This window comes from Nycticebus coucang, chromosome 4 (genome assembly GCF_027406575.1).
Source record: "Nycticebus coucang isolate mNycCou1 chromosome 4, mNycCou1.pri, whole genome shotgun sequence".
NCBI lineage: Eukaryota > Metazoa > Chordata > Mammalia > Primates > Lorisidae > Nycticebus > Nycticebus coucang.
Genome location: NC_069783.1, coordinates 100714121 through 100730778, shown reverse-complemented (window position 1 = coordinate 100730778; position 16658 = coordinate 100714121). Strand labels below are relative to the sequence as shown.

The following is a 16658-nucleotide window of genomic DNA, read 5'->3' as shown; positions in this document are numbered from 1 at the left end:
TGCAGGCCAGGAGAGGTGCAGAGTAGAGCCCTGAGGAGAGGCCCAGGGCAGGGTGGGGGTTTGATGTCAGTAATTGCAGGAGTTCAGCATTGCAACGGGGAGTCGGGCTGGGGAGTGAGTAGTGGGAGATGGGGTAGAAGGGTGGCAGCAAGGCCTCATTACCAGGGTCCCTTGGGTGTCCTGCTCATGTGCATGGGTGAGAGTGCCCAGGATCAACCTGTGGTTGGAAAGGGTGCTCTGCTGGTACAGTGCCAGGGGAAGCCGGGGAGTGGCACTGGGCACCCTGTTATATGTTTATAACAGAGTACATAAATATATGCGGGGGTGCATGCTCAAGGTGGAGGAGCAAGCCAGGTGCTGGTGACTGTGTGGGCCTGTGCTGCACAGTGCGAAGGGAACCCGAGGCTCTGCTCTCAAGATGTGCCCAGGCCAGCCCACAGACACCTGGTGCCACTCAAGGTCTGTCAGCACTGCCCTGCTGTCCATCAGAGATGAGAGCCATGATAATCAGGTGATAATTATTACATGGTCAGGAAGTGCCAAAGGCTTTAAGAAGCTGGAAGGCCTTCTGTGGGTTGGGAGGGGTAGGGGCCGGGTATACTCAGAACTACATTGCCCTGCCTGTCGCCATACTAGAGGAGGGGGCTGGGCGGGATAGGAGACTGGCAGGGAGGGCCAGAGCCAGGCGTGGGTTAGGGTGGGGGAGTGTACCCCTCATGGCGCCCCAACACAGGTGCTGGGAAGGAGATTGTGACACTGCTGTATATACACATGCACACACTTTTTGCCTCATCCTTTTTCATTTTTTTCTTTATTTATCTTTGTTGTAATGAACATAATATATAACAGTACATAAACATGGAGGGGTGCAGGCTCAAGTCTTTTAGATAATTGGAAGTGGGCAGTCAAAATGGCTTGGAGACTTTTGAGCTGGAAAGTGACAAAGACATCAGCTTTTAGGACAAACCATCTGGTAAGAGGGAGCAGTGCCACCTGGAGATGGCAGAAACAAGGACCTCCAAGGAGCTGGTCTGGTGCTGCCATGGCCAGGCCCAATGTGGCGCAGGTGCAGAGGGGGGGACACAGGAAGGCTGCACTGTAGGACCTGGCAGGGGCTGCCTGGACGGTGCAAGGAGGGAGGAGAGGCCCCTAGAACTATAGTGCTGCAGTGGAGGAGTGTACTCAGAGGGCTCTTTCTGGTACTTGTCTTGACTCTGACCAAAACACAGACTGTCCTGAGAGTGTCTGAGCAGGTGAAAGGACAAAGGTGGCCTTCCTACAGTGCAGGTTCTCAAATGTGGCTGCATCAACATCACCTGGAGCCTCACTGACACCTAGGTAGGTGGGCCCCACCCCAGGTTTCTTATTAGCCCACGCTGTAGTAACAATACTGTATAATGAGCTTGGAAACACACGTTTACAGTTCTGGAGGCTGAAGTTCAAGGTCAGAGCTGGCAATTGTGTATCAAGAGTCCTCACCTTCTCCTTGGACCCTTCTTTCAGGGAGGAATGGATGGGGAGACTCCCCAGGGTTTCTTTTTAAGGGCACTGATCCCGTTCATGAGGCCCCACCCTTATGACCTAATCACCTGCCACAGGCCTCACCTCCTGATACCATCTCATTGGGGGTAAGGATTCAAGATACGAATTTTGGGGAGACAAATACTCAAATGACAACAGAACCCTTGGGTGGGACCTAAGAATCTGCACTTCCTGCGAGCTCCCAGGCAGTGCCACTGCCAGGTTCAGGGGCATGCTTTGTGCAGCTCTCATCTGAACAGCTGTTTGTCCTGTCCACCGACCAAGTTCCATGTAGAAAGAAGTTGTTTTTTATGTCATACCCAGGCTTTTAAAATAGAGTAGTAAATTTTCTTGACGTAGTTAAGTAAATGGTTTTGCATTTCCTAGAGAATTTTAATTTATAACTTAATTTACTATTAAGTACAATTTGGGGGATTTTACATTTTAGTTTGGAAGGATGATATCATCCTACCTGAATTAGACTAAGTCAGCATCTTCTACAAGTGTTTTTTCAACCTTTTTTTGTCTCATGGCACACTTGAACCTATAGGTAAACTTCCATGGCACACTTTATGTTGATCAAAAAAGAGTAAGAAAAAGAATATACTTAGCATGCTTTGGATTTCTTTTGAAAGTAATTTAATTAAGGATCTTTGAACGTTTTTGCAGCACACCTAAGATCCTCTTATGACACACAGGTTGAAAATCACTGTTTTACAGACTTGCAAGATGTATTTAAACTTTCTTATTGCGAGTTGCAGAAATTAAAATAATATGAACGTGTAGAAAGTTATCTTACCTCCTATCCCCTAGACTTTCTTCTAGAAAAAACAAGTATGTATAGTTTTAAAAATGTATATTGTCTTTAAAAGCAAAACATTGACTTTGCTGTATGAATTACTCTCTAAGTTGCCCTTTTTACTTAATGTTGTCATTTTATGTGTAAAGACTTTTTAAAGATCCACATGTCATCTGCAAAACCCACCGTGTCCTATACTTTTAGCCACCCTAAGTAACATCTTAGGGCAAAATATTTTCCCTGGGAATGTTATTAGGCTTTTACCAGGTAAGCCTGTGGGAAGATGTGTGGTTGACAAGGGTCTCACAGCTGCATTTCTGAGTCTTTCAGCAGGGGGTCTAAGGAGGGCTCTCTCCTCCCTGGAGGTCTGGCTTCCTGGAGGGCTGAGAACAGGGAGTTCTGTTAAGCTGGTGCCCTTTGCTTGAGGCTATGGAGCATCCCAGTGCATAGGGCCTGCTCAGGTGCCCAATTTGCCCTTTTATATGGGGCATTTATCATCATCCTGTGTAACCCCCTCGCACTGGCATGGGCCTGCAGGCTGTGGACAGAGGGCTAAGGCTTCTAGGCAAGGTGCAGGGTTTGGGACTAAGGCTTTTTCATGTCAGGGAGTGGATGTGCTTGTCATGTTTCCTGGCCTTTTAGTGGGAACCATCCGCTTTCTTATGTGAAGAACTAAAACCAATGATACCTTCTAATTTGAACCTTCCAGTTAGTTTGCACAAAACTTTCTACACTTTGTTTTTGGTTTTCTTTTTGTTTTTGCTTTTTCCACTCACCAACCTCCCAAACTGTAAAACCAATGCTTTTCTTATTAGCAGGATAATGTATACTCTCATCTACTTTGCGAAAACACTTTCGTTAGGCCACCTTAGTTTATCCAAGGCAAGTGAAATACTTGCTGTTTTCCAGAGTGGTGGTGCTCTTTCCTAGGCACACGTGATGTTTTGTTTAGACGGGGGCTGGCAGCTCACGATTTCCCCAGGACTTGAGACCTGGCTCTCGGTCATCACTCGGCGCCAGTCTCTGAGCACACTGCACCTCTGCCCTGAGGAGCTGTGCAGATGTGCTTGGGGATGGGCAGGACCTCAGGCGTGCTGCAGGATGCTCCGAAGGGCTTTAGCCTTAGACCTGGCTTGACTTGAGGGCTCAGACTGGAGCACTGACAGATTACAGGTTAGTGACTGTTCCGGTTATGTTCTACTGCTTAACCAAAACTTAATGGTGAAAATAGCCACCATTTTATTACTCTTACGGGCTCTACGGGTTGGGACTTTGCAGTGGGTGGCTCATCTCTGTTCTGTGACTACTGAGACCTCACGTAGGATGAGTCAGGCGGTGGGGGCTGGAGTATCTGCTTGCAGAAGGCATCCTCGCAGGCAAGTCTGGCCCTTGAGAATGGCTCAGGACTGGCTGCTGAGCACCTGAAGGTGACCTGCCCTGCCTTGGGGTGGTTGGACTTCTCCGGTGGGGCCCCAGAGCTCTGAGATCAAGTGTTCCAGTGAATGAGGCAGAAGCACTAGCCACCTGTGACCATCTTCAGAAGTCACATAGTGTCCTATCTGCTCTTCTCTGAGGTCCAAGCAGTACGAGAGGACACAGAGACACACACCTCCGGCTCTCAAAGGGAGGTGCGTCAGAGAATTGTTCAACAGGTTTTAAAAGTGCCATCTTGGAGGCTCCCTTTATGTAACACACACAATGATCCTGTGTGGCTTTTCAGCAAGCACTTGGCAGACTGAGTTAGTGCTCATGTGAGGCTTTTTGATGCCGTTCACATGCTCAGAAGAGCTTAAGAGGAACAGTAAACAGTCCAGCGGCAGAATGTGTGCAAGAGCATCAATCTGGAACGTTCTCTGCTAATGATATTTACTATGTGCTCAAGGTGCCTTCTGTTTGTACAAGGTTTTGAATACTTCTTATAAATTAAAATATTCCTGCCCTGAGTGGTGGGAGAGTGGAATTGTTCCTTGCTGCCCTGACGCAGGGGACAACTTCCACATTCCAGCAGGGTTTGTTGCCTCCCTCCCTCACCCTCACCAGGCACTCAGTAAGGGTGCTGTCACTCGAGGGGGGCAGGTTGGCGTACAGTCTCCAGTCTTCAGCACCAGGCACCAGTTTCATGGAAGACAGATTCTCCACAGACTGGGGTTGGGGGGACCGTTTGATATGAGTCTGCAAGCAACTGACAAGTTACGTATGTACAGTCTCAGTGCGTAAGACCTCATCACTAATGAGAATCTGTATTTATAGCCACTCCTCAGCACTAGCGTCACTGCCTCAGCACCACTGCAGATCATCAGGCGTTAGATCCTTGAAGGTGCAGTTTACAGTGGGGTTCTGGTATCTGGGAGACTCTAATGCCACCTGATCTGACAGAAGGTGGAGGGGAGGTAGAGCTCAGGCAGAGATGCAATCTGGAAAGCAGTTGTAAATGCAGATGAAGCTTCTTGTTGTAGGGCCCCATTCCTAAAAGGCTACCCTAACCACAGACTTAAAGGACACATTTGGAAGTGATCAAGATGTGAAGGTCTGCATATGGGAAGTGCTTAGCCCTGGACAGATGGTGCAGGCTTTGGACTGGGTGGCATGAGTGTGCATGGCCTCCAGCAAGTCACGGGATACCTCCTGGTGGCCATCTTTTTTTATGAGCTGGCAGTGTTGCCATGGTGCGTGGTTAGAAACAGTGAGCATACAAGGCCGTCACAGGGTAGGTGCTCAGTAAAGGCAGTGATGTTGGCATTGCTGCTCTTACTGGGCATGTTCCTTGGTGCTGTCATGAGATCAGTCAGGCAAGCGGCCACCACCTGCTAGCATATAGTGGTTAGTGTCTCCTTCTAAGAATCCTTTGCCACCTGAGCGCCATGCATGTCTCTGTCTCACCGCTGGTTGGTGCTGGCCTTCCAAGTTCTAGGTGTCAGTTTTTATCTGCCTGTTAGACACATCCGCGTGACCCTCCATAAGATGCCTTGAATGCAGAGGCACTGATCCCAGATTGGCACCTCTGCCCCAGCCGTCCTCTGCTTCTGGTGTTCTTGTCTTGTGACATCACAGTCCTCACCCCAGAACCCCCTGCTTTACTTTCTGCCCACCTTCTCCCTTGCCAGCCTGCCCCAAATGCACCTGCTTCCAGATGTGCTCACATGCAGGCTGGGGCATCTTGTTGCTCATCATCACACTCTGAATTGTGGCTCATTGCCCACTGCTGATCAAAGCCTAGCTTTCTTGGAGTAATATAAAAGGATCCACAGTGGTACCCATATTTGGTTCATTAATAGACTTTCCTGGGGCTTGCTAAGAAAACCAGCCTGGCCCATCTGGACCTTGCAGCCTCCTCTTCCTGCCCAAGAGGGCCTCTGCTAGCATTTCCCCTTCCCAGGCTCCAAGGATACCTTCTTCCAGTCCAGCCCTCCTGAGTGCATGTGGCCCACATGCACAGCTTGGTGACCTGCATCCTTCTCTTTACTCTCTAGGACTCAGTGGGCTGCAGGCTTTCCCCCTCTGGTATGTGTCAGAGATAAGTAGGTGGCTGCTGGCTCTTTCCTGTCAAGGACAAGAACTCCCTGGGTCAGAATCTTCCCGGCCATTCTGGTATTCCATATAGCAAGGGTCATCAAAGTATGGCCCACAGGCCAAATCCAGCCCACTGGACCAAAGAAAGTTTTAATAATTTTTTTTTTTTTTTTTGTAGAGACAGAGTCTCACTGTACCGCCCTCGGGTAGAGTGCCGTGGCGTCACACAGCTCACAGCAACCTCTAACTCTTGGGCTTACGCGATTCTCTTGCCTCAGTCTCCCGAGTAGCTGGGACTACAGGTGGCCTGCCACAACGCCCGGCTATTTTTTTGTTGCAGTTTGGCCAGGGCTGGGTTTGAACCCGCCACCCTCGGCATATGGGGCCGGCGCCCTGCTCACTGAGCCACAGGCGCTGCCCCAAGTTTTAATAATTTTTAAATGAGTTCAGAAAAAGTCAAAAAAGAATTCTACAGTAGAACCTCTGTAAGTTGACCACCCAAAGGACTATAACAAACTGGTCGATATATGGAGGTGGTTAACATAAGGAACTAGGCCTACTGTGCTGATGTGTGCGTGTGGTGCATATCTGGTCTGTGAAACTTAAGTCAACTTGAGGTGGTCAGTGTTGCCAGGCGGTCATCTATGGGGGGTCTACTGCAGTGGTTCTCAACCTGTGAGTCGCAACCCACAGAAACTGTTAAAAGACTGCGGCATTGGGGCGGCGCCTGTGGCTCAAGGAGTAGGGCGCCGGTCCCATATGCCGGAGGTGGCAGGTTCAAACCCAGCCCTGGCCAAAAAAAAAAAAAAAAAAAAACACACACACACACACAAAAAGACTGCGGCATTAGGAAGGTTGAGAATATTGGCCTACTGTATTTTCTCAATACCTGAAAATTGTATGAAATCCAAATTTCCATGTCTTTGAACAAGGCTATATGGGGGCTAGCCAGGCTTTTATGAATTGTTTTTCACTGTGTCCACCCTGCAGTGCTGAAGTTGTTTGGTTGCAACAGAGATCATATGGCCTGCAAAGTCTGAAGTATTTTCTTTCTGGCTCTTTTTACAGAAAGAATTTGCTGATTCTTGCCTCAGAACAGCAATTCCCATTTAGGGGAACCTTTCATTGATCATTTCAGCGGATATTTAGTGAGCATTTACTATATTCATCTATATCAGTGCTCTGGGGTAACAGCACTGAACAAAACATAGAAAATGTTGACTGTTTGGGGGGTTCTGTTTTACTGGGGGAAACAGACAGTGAGCACAGACTTTTAGATGAACAGGTGGGTGTACTAGCTAGAGATACATGCTGTGAAGAGGATACTTTGGATGATGTGGGGGTATTCTTACAGATAGATTGGGGAGGAGACCTCTTTGACCTGAGCTCTGGATAAACTGAGAGAGGGACAGTGATGAAGAGGCAGCTGGCAGAAGAGTGAGTGCAAAGACTCTGTGGCACGTTGGTCAGTGCGTCATGGCCAGTTGGAGGGAAGACATGGGCAGAGTGGCTTGAGTCTGGACTATGTGAGCAGAAGTGGTGGTGGCAGGTCCCCAGATCTCATAAGGTGCAAGTTATCTACCCTCTCTGGGTCAGAGTCACCTGGGACACTTGTAAAATCTGGATGCAGCCCCTCTGCAGAGATTCTGATTGAGTATGGCCCTGCAGGCCTTGAAAACCCTGGATTTTATTGGTTGAGACTGGAGAATCTGTCTCTGCTGTCCCACCCCCTACCCTGCCTGGTCTCAGTCTGTCCTTGTCATCCTGGAGAGCCTTCTCGGTGTAAAGGGTGGATTTGATGTGAGACCTGACACATTGCCTTCCTTCTGGCAGGGGCTCAGTAAAGACACCTGCATTTGCCCTGTGTTTGTGCCCTATGTTGCCTGCCACTGGGGCAGTCATGCAGGCCTGGGTTTCTGATGGAGGGCGTAGGTTCCCCAGCATCCAGCCTAAGGCAGTGCTCCACCTTCTTTGCAAGAATGGTTTAAGGTGGATGCCTCCAGGTCTTGTCAGCCAACTGAGACTTTGGGGAGCCTTCTCTAGGCCCTCCTCTCTGGGGGCCACCCTGTATGTGGTGCTGCATTTTGTCACAAGCCTCACATTGCCTGCCAGACATTGAAGTGGTGTGTGCAGGATAGCATTGAGTTTGCTGCATGAATGGCAGGTGGATGAGCAAGGAAGAATTTTAGGAAACACTGGAAAAGGAAGGCAAAGCCTGCATGGAGTCCCCACATGGTCGGGGGTTGGCCCATGTCACTGAACATTGGCTCACTGCTATCTAGGACGTCATATTGTCTATGAGGGACGTCGTATTGTTTATGGCCTGCACGCGGTGTTGTACAGGGGCCTGTGGGGAGGTGGGGTCAGTTTCCTTAGCTTGCACTTCTTCCTCTGACTAAGTATAATAAGTACATATGCTGCCAGTTTAAAATAGTGATCAGAATGCCCAATAAACACATGCTACAGCATATTGCAGCCATTTAAAACAGACAGGTGTAAAATGGAAATGGTAATTTTGTGTGATCCAGCAGTTTAAGAGTACTTAAAATAGGGCCCTTGAAATTGCTGCCCAGTTTTGCATTTCTAGTGAAGACTTTGCTTTCTCTGTGTTCAGGGACTCAGGATGTGTCCCTCTTCTGAAACAAATGTGCCTCTTAAAATTCCAAGCTTTTATGGATTCTGAATTGGTGGCTTTTAATTTGCTTGGGGTCTTGAACTTCTTGTGGTCTCTTAAAAGCTGTGGACACATGGTTTTACATTGTAAGATATTTTCCCCATCTAGACTTCCTGAAATTCATTCAGGAATCCATGGAGATCCACAGACTTCAGATTGAGAAACTGTGCTCTAAAAGAATTTATCTCAAGTAATAGCTGATTGATATTTAAGAAACCAAGTTGTACTCATAGAAGTTATGAAAGGATGGGGTTAGTATTTTAATTTTTTTCTTTGTTGGAAAAAGACACCCCATTTCTCAACATATCCTTAGAAGTAACTCAGTTTTTTACCCAAATGAAAATGTGTATGTGATAGATTTTCTTGAACTGGATTGCTCTGCATACAGACATGAGACTTGTGAAACTGGTTTGCCTCAGTTTGCATATGATGTATTTTTATATTAAAAATTAGAATAAATTAATATATCTTAAAAACTGTGTAAGGGAATTCGGTATTAAGCCTGGCAACTCAAAATAAGTGACTGAGGCAAAGATCCCATAAATGAAGGTGTATTAAGCCAAAATTTGAGGGTGTGCCTGGGAAAAACACAAGCCACAGACAAATCTATGACTTTTTTTCTAAGCAGGATTTGGGAACTCAGTATTTAAGGGGAGAAGGCCCGCAGGAAGAAGCAAAGAAAGGAGGGTGGGTAGTGAAGCAAGATAGTTACATTCTTGTGAGACCTACGAATCTGCGTTTTACATAAGATAAGGTGAACCTTTTAAGGAAAGGAAGAACAGATTATGCAGATATCTCAGTGGGGAGAGGAATGGTTTTTCTCTTGTCGCTGTACTGCACCTGGGAAGATAAGCTTAGAATCAATATTATTTGAGCTGGAGTCCAATAGACTTGATTTAGGAGCCAGGCTTAGCCTGCTACCCAAAATTACAATTTGCATATCCTTGTTTATGGGAGGCCAGCCAAGAATTTCCTTACAAATGACCTGTGAGGGTGGGTCTTTCCTAGGTACTCCAGGCCTTTTACCTTTCCCCTGGGACGTGGCTGATGCATGATGTTACTAATAGCAAAGAGGCATAGGGGATATTCCAGGACACAGCATCCCAGCTGACCTTCCCTGTTGCATAAGGAGTTGGAGGCAGGTGACCCACTGATTTTCATTTTATAAGCCCTTTGTCAATAATAGTGAATTTTTTTTATGTTAATTCTTTTCTTGATAATGACTCCTGATACTATGTATAGTGGGTGTAATTCAGTTCAACTCTAGAGTGCATCTATTAGTTAGCACCTACTTAGATGTCCTGAGAGGCAACGTAAAGTGGGTCAGGGTTACTCAAGCAGGTTGCAAAATTGTTAAAGAAATATTAATTTTCAGTGGTGTTTTAACTTTTAAAATTTATGCCCTGCAACCTTCCTGGTTACTGTCCCTAAAACTATAGGAGCAGGGCTTTATGCTTTTTGGAAGTTGCTTGTGGTTTTCCTCGTTGGAGTAAGTTCGCAGTGATGCAGGGGTTATGTCTCGCCTGTTGCTTGTGTGTGTGTGTGTGTGCGTGTCCTGTATTGCTTTGCTCTGTACTGAGTGCCGAATTCTCTTCAGGTCTCCAGAGGAAAGCAGATGGAGCTTTTGAGAAGTTAAAACGAGGTCAGAACACTTGATATAAAAACATTGTAAAGATTAATTGGTTATAAAACTTCTGAAGATAAAAAGTAATAAGGGATAAATGTTGTAAGAAAAAGGAAAAAATTCCTTGGCATACACTGAGGTAATTTTAGTGCTTGGACCACACGTGCCTGGTGTTACAAATGTGAGCAGGAAAACAACTCCTTGCGCAGGGAGACCACCTGTAAGCCACCAGTTAGCACAAAATGTGTACTGAAGCGTGTGGTGGAAGGGGGCGGTGCACCAGTATCCCCTGGAGCGGGAAGGGAGGTTGAGGATGCTTTCCTGAGATTGAAATGCTCAGGTGCTCCTTGGAGGTGTGAATGTGCAGAAGACCACTTACAGAGAGAACCCCTTGCAGGGGGCTGTGTAAGTCTGAATGGGGAGGGGGAGAGGGATTTATGACACTGTCCTCTTCAGGTGCACGTCCCCAGGCATATCCACAGGTGCAAGAGGCGGTCTGAGCCGCAAAGTGGATCTGGACCATGTCTACTTATATCTACTCTTACCAATTGTAAAGGGAGGTGAAGCTCTGTCCCAGACATCATTCCCCAGGGCCGATCCTGGGAAGCACATCCTCACCTGCTTTCCCAGGGAGAGCTGCTCAAGGAGGACCAATGGCCAAGGGGAGAGGGCTCCAGAGATTGTGGTCAGGGAAGAAGAAGGTGCCCAGGACAGGTGGCAGCATCAGTGCTCTGAAGTGGCCTAAGGAGAAGGATTGAAGGACATCACTGAAATAGACATTTTAAAATGACTCAAAGGTTGCAAAGAAAAAAATGAATAAACTAATAACCATGGAATAATTTGAAAAACCTCTGAAATGTGCCACCTACCAGAAGGCCCATAAAGAAATAGACAGTTCTGGTGCCCCATGGTTGCATTAATGTACACAGCTATGATTTAATAAAAAAAAAAAAAAAAGAAAGAAGTAGACAGTTCCACAGCACAGAAAGGGCGGGGGGGAAGACTTCTTCTTCTTTTACTTCCTAAGCAGTTAAATAAATCCTAAGATCAAAATGAAACAGTATGTTTACTGGAGGTGCAGCACCATGAAAGTGCAGGTGGGTTTGACACCTGGTGGCCCCCGTATCATCTTCGTGGGCTTGGCGGTGGTGGCAGCCTGCGTGGTGTCTGAGCTGAGGACTGGCCCAAACATTACCCAGGTGTCTGGAAAGGTGAGAACAGGAGACCAGGGGCAGGGAGTTGAGCAAGGGTTTAAAAATCTCTCCCCTCCTTTTTTAGCATTTAAGTACAAGGAAAAATAAACAATTACTCATGTCACATTTAAACTCAGCATTTTGGCAGTTCCACATGGTGTTTTTTTCCAAAGTATTTTTTAGTAGTGAAAATCATACTATATATGTATTTTTCATCTGGTATGGTACTGTCACAACTGTGTTATCATGTTACATTGTGGTTTCATAGTCATATTTAACAGCTTTCTGATTTCATCAATTGGCTATATCATAATGTATACAGCAGTCCTCTAATTATGGAGTATTTTAGTTTATTCCTTTTCATTTGTGATTATAAAGAAGACCATGATATTTGTGAAGGCAGCTTTCCTGTATATATACTTATTTCCAGAGAATAATACTCAAAACCAAACAGTCCAAAGATATAAATTTTTATTTATTTATTTGTGGTTTTGGGCCCGGGCTGGGTTTGAACCCACCACCTCAGGCATATGGGGCTGGAGCCCTACTCCTTTGAGCCATGGGTGCCGCCCACAATTTTTATTTTTTTTAATGAAGAGCTAATCTAGTGGAACTTTGTTTTAATTTCTTCCATTCCCCACTTTTTGATGCTTTCATTTATTTAGTTATCTTTTGCTATCTTTTTAAAGCACAGACAAGAGATGTGCTTTTATGGAATTCATGTTCCCCTTCTTAACAATGGGGATTTCTTATGGGGGTATGATTTTAGACATGGAATTAATAAGTAATCATTACACCTCTACTGTGTGCTAGAAAATGGCAGTGTGAAGATGGCTAGGATTATTAGACTCTAACCTTGAGGCCTTACCAAGTTCATAAAATTGCCAGCTGGGAGACAGGGAGGGTGTTTGTGTGTGCTCTTTGTCCCCAGTACCAGAAGCACCTACAGCACCTGGCCCTTAGGAGGCCCTCAGTATCTGGTGAGTGGCCACATGAGTGCCAAGTAGGAATGTGTACAAAACATTAGGACCACTTCTTTATAGGAGTGGTTTCTTTATGGAATAATCCTCTGCTCAGTAACTTAAAGGGAGCACCCATGGTCAAGTATTATGTTTTAAAGTCACCCACGGTAGAGATTTCACTGTTGGGCTAATTATGCACCTGTGCTGACAGCCAGCTGAACACAGACATCTGATGACATTGGCAGGTACCTGAAAGCACAGAGGGGGACCAGTGGACAAGTAGCTGGAATGGAAGGGAGGGGGTGGGAAGTGCTGAGAAAAGGTGGACCCCTGTGGGACTTAAGGCACAAATTTAAGCCATTATTTAACCAGTCTGGTTTTGCTTTCATCAACAGTTAAAGGGAGAGATTGTGCTGAACCCTAGGGTCTCTTTAAGTTATGTGGTTTTTTGATTTTTGTGACTGGCTCTTCCTCAGAGGTGGAGGACATCCTGTTTATGTGCACCCTTGAACTCTAAACCCCAAAAGGTAGCCCAGAGCAGTCTTAGGTGTGCAAGATTTATCTGGCCCAGGGAGAACTAAGTATGGGACTTAAGTCACCCCCCACCCCTAATACCTGAGTGCAGTTGCTTGAAGATGTTTTACTACAAACTAGCTGCCTCACTTGTTGGAATTTGGGATACATCGGGTCACTACGAAAGTTTTGAAACAGACTGTGTTGTGGTCCATTATTTCATGTCCCAGAAACACAGTCTACAGCGTCCTTTCTGATTCACCTGTGAAAGTTTCACCTTGCTTGGCCTATTAGTGTTTCTGGGAGGGCTTCCCTTGTTTCTGTCCATGCAGATTTTACATTTCTTGATTTCCTTGTAGGTCAAAACTTTGTAATGACTCACATACAGAGAACAAAGCATAGCTAATTGGTACCTGGTGTTATTTCAATGTAAATTCTTGGTAAATAATTTGGGAATTGCCTCTTGTTTTCCTTTAAAAGCCTACTAGTAACTTGCTAATCAAAGTGTATTTCAGGGCAACTTGAATCTATGCTCTTGGCTTGCATTCCTCAAACTTGACCCAAATAAATTCTTTACTTATATTGTTTATTTCAGTTTTTTGTTTGTTTGTTTTTCAGGGAGGACATACTGGCTGCATTTCCCACTATTAACTTTTTAATAGGACTTAATTCTTTAAAAGCAAAGTGTACATTTTATTGCCTTTATTAACTGTAACTTAATTTTCTTAATGAACTTTAAAATGTTGATTAAAATTTAAAATTTTATCACTTGGAATCTCTGACTGTTGTGAACTTAGATATTGACTTTTTTTTTTACCTTTTTCTTGCAGCTGTTTGGGGCAACTTCGTTAACATGAGGTAATTGTTTTTAATTACTTGGTATTGTGTTTGGGTTTTCTGAACATACTTCATTTGGCACATACATACCCTTGATGTTGTGAGTTGATTATGGAATAATTTTAAAAAGTGAAATGGGGGGTTTGTTATTCACACATCTGGGCCATCGCTTTTCCCCTGGGGGTGTTCTCCAGGAATGCAGCTGATTAGCAGATACTAACTTTTTCCTGAGTAAAGCACAGATGTAAAGCAATGGTGGGCCACCTTGGCCCTTCCCTTCCTCCTGTAGGAAATACAGGGGTAACCCTGCCCAGCTTTAACACTTCTGAGATGAACATTGCACTTCTGGATGGCTGGAGCAACAACACTGAGGCGCTTTTGCAAAGCCTTTTCAGAAGGGAGCTGTTTTAGGGTAACAGCTGGTTGGCCCAGGGAGCTCTGGTGGATGTGGTTGCTGAGACCACCTGTCTGTCCCGGGGTTAGGCCTGTGTGTAGTTAAAGCTTCTTAATAGGGCAAGAGACTTTTGCAAAAATAAAATCCTTGTGTTAATTATCTCTTTACCAAATAAAAAAAAAAAAAAAAAAAAAACCTTTTTTAAAAAACCAATTTTAAAAAAGTGATAAGTATTCATTGCAAAAACAAATTTGGTGCTGTTTATAACAGTTTACCACTTAAAGAGAGATTACACTCTTTAATACCACTTTGTTATGTGGTATTAAAAAATGTAAGAATAACAGTCACAATTGTGATGGTTAAGCTGGTACTGAGGTTTTAAAATCACTACTCAAGTCTACTCAGGGTAAAGGTGTTTCCTGTGCCCCCAGGAGGCTTTTCTGGTGTAGTTGTTTTTTCCAGGTGGGTGGGGCTGTGTTGATCCATTTTCTACCACCAGGGCTTGTATAAGTCCCTGGACAAAGGCAGCTGTGTGTGGGGAGGTGGGGTGCTCAGAGCTCATTTAAAGGAACTCCATGGTTTTACTTAGAAAGCTCCATTTTACATTAAATCTGCAGGAAAGCCCAGCGGACAAGAATGTACTCCTGTGGACACTTCCTGCTTCTAATTTAAAATCCCCTGTTGGGTGTAGCATGGAAGTGAGATAATTTTAGTTCAATAGAAAACAGTTCACTAGGTAATGCAGATTATGTTCATAGATGGATTTAAGGTAACTTGGTCTCTGCAGTGGTCTCCTGTTCCCGTGGAACCTCCCCTTCTGGGAGGGATTGGTACATCAACTGATGCTTAGGTGGGCAGGAGGGGGAGGTGGTCTGCAGCACCGGGGCTGTGTTGTGGTCATTTGTTCAGAAACATCTGGAAGTCACAAAGCCTTTCCATTGATCTCAGTTTTATAGCTTTCTACTCAACAGGTCTATCCAAGAAAACAGCGACCTGAAAATTGAGAGCAAGATCGAAGAGGTTAGTCTCTTTTCCTTCTTTGCTTCTGTTTTATTGACGTATTTGTCAATTCCACTTCCTTTGCTTGTGCTGTGTTCTTTATTGTGGTAGCTGGATGTTGTTCTGTGTGATTTTGAAGTCATCTTTAAAAAAATGACTCCCCTAAGAGGAGGTTTTCTGTGTGTTACCCTGTAAGTTGCAGATTCTGTCACTGTTGGTCCGTTTTTTATAAAGGTGCGACTTATTAAAACAAATTCTACCTTACGATCAAAATGGTTTTAGGCTTTAACATGACTTTTCAGGTGAGCTTTTCTTAGAGAAGGGAAAGTGATTACCTTTATAAAGTGGAAGCCAGTACCAATATCCATTCACTCAAGCAGATGCTGGAAGGAAAATGGCCCCAAATCACTTGCTAGAACATAGAAACATCTTTATAGGCGCAGAGTGGGGAAGTCACACCTCTGCTTAACTAAATGCAAGCACCTCTGTTTTAAATACAGCCCCTGTTTTAAAATAACTGTTTATATTTTGTAGATAAAGAAATGTAGGTACAGCTAGACTATTGCAGCACGGTGGGGGAGGGATTGGGAGGTCACTCAGCTGGGCTTTGAACCAACTTCAGCGGCACAGGGAAGCCCTTGGTTTGCTCTTCTGCTCAAGCTCACTGCGTCCACAGGTGGATGTGGGCTGACTGACAGCTTGTAGTTTCTGTGCTGCAGCTGATAACATGAATATATAGTAATTGCAGGAAGAAGATATTAGGCTTTTATAACCTGTGCTTAGGGGATTCTTCCCCAAAAGAGGGCACAGTGTTGCTCTTCCTGTTCTAATGAACCTGAAATATTTTTTACATTTTTCCAAGTAAGGTGAGTGAGTATAAAGATTAATTTTTTCAGACTTAAGCATTAGGGAGTAAGAGTTCTAACATGCAATTTACTAGCTCATTTCTAACATTGTGATGCAAATGGTGTATCTTAATTTCAACCTGGAAGTGAACTTGTGGGAAAAAATCCCCATTTTGCATGTTGCCCTTTCTGAAAGGGCAGAATGGGAAGAAAGTGGTTGAGGACTGTGTTTTTATTTTAAAATTGATTTTGGTTGTCGTTCTAGCTTGTTGAACCACTAAGAGAGAAAATCAGAGATTTAGAAAAAAGGTAGGTATACTTTTTAAGGTCAATAGTTAATAACGGTTCATCTCAACTGAGTAATTCTATAAAATGAAAGATGAAAGGCAGGTTTTATATTGTTCAAAAGAAAGTCTGTTCACTAGTGATAATTTTCTTTGGCCAAAAATATTCATTTATTTATGAAAAGAAGAATGAGTCAATCAGTTAACTTCCCACAGGCAATAGCTTACAAACAAGATCTCTTGAAATATGAGAATTATGTGATTCCCTTTGATACTTTTGCGATGTTCTGAAAAGCACAAGTTAGAATTTAATCTTAAGAACTCACACTAACTCATTCGTGTCAAATCCTAAGAGTCACCTGTACAATAGGGATAGAGGGTGGGCATTTGCCTCTTGGGTCTGCTAATTGGTTATTCATTCTAGAATGCTTCTGTTCTTCAGAATGGTGAGCAAGACAGGTGACCAGCAAGCCTACGTCATTGTCTTAGTTAGAGGTACAGAG

General features: G+C 44.7%; 1 protein-coding gene across 2 annotated transcripts in view; it reads left to right on the top strand.

Moving 5' to 3' along the window:
* UXS1 (UDP-glucuronate decarboxylase 1) overlaps positions 1 to 16658 on the top strand; it is a 91943-nt gene that overhangs the window by 16981 nt on the left and 58304 nt on the right. Inside the window, exons 2-4 of one of the 2 annotated variants that reach the window (XM_053588155.1) lie at positions 13627 to 13654; positions 14999 to 15047; positions 16137 to 16180. In XM_053588155.1, the coding sequence (XP_053444130.1) occupies positions 13627 to 13654; positions 14999 to 15047; positions 16137 to 16180 (121 nt within the window). Of the gene's footprint in view, positions 1 to 13626; positions 13655 to 14983; positions 15048 to 16136; positions 16181 to 16658 lie in introns of both variants that reach the window. The other variant, XM_053588154.1, reaches the window with a different exon arrangement.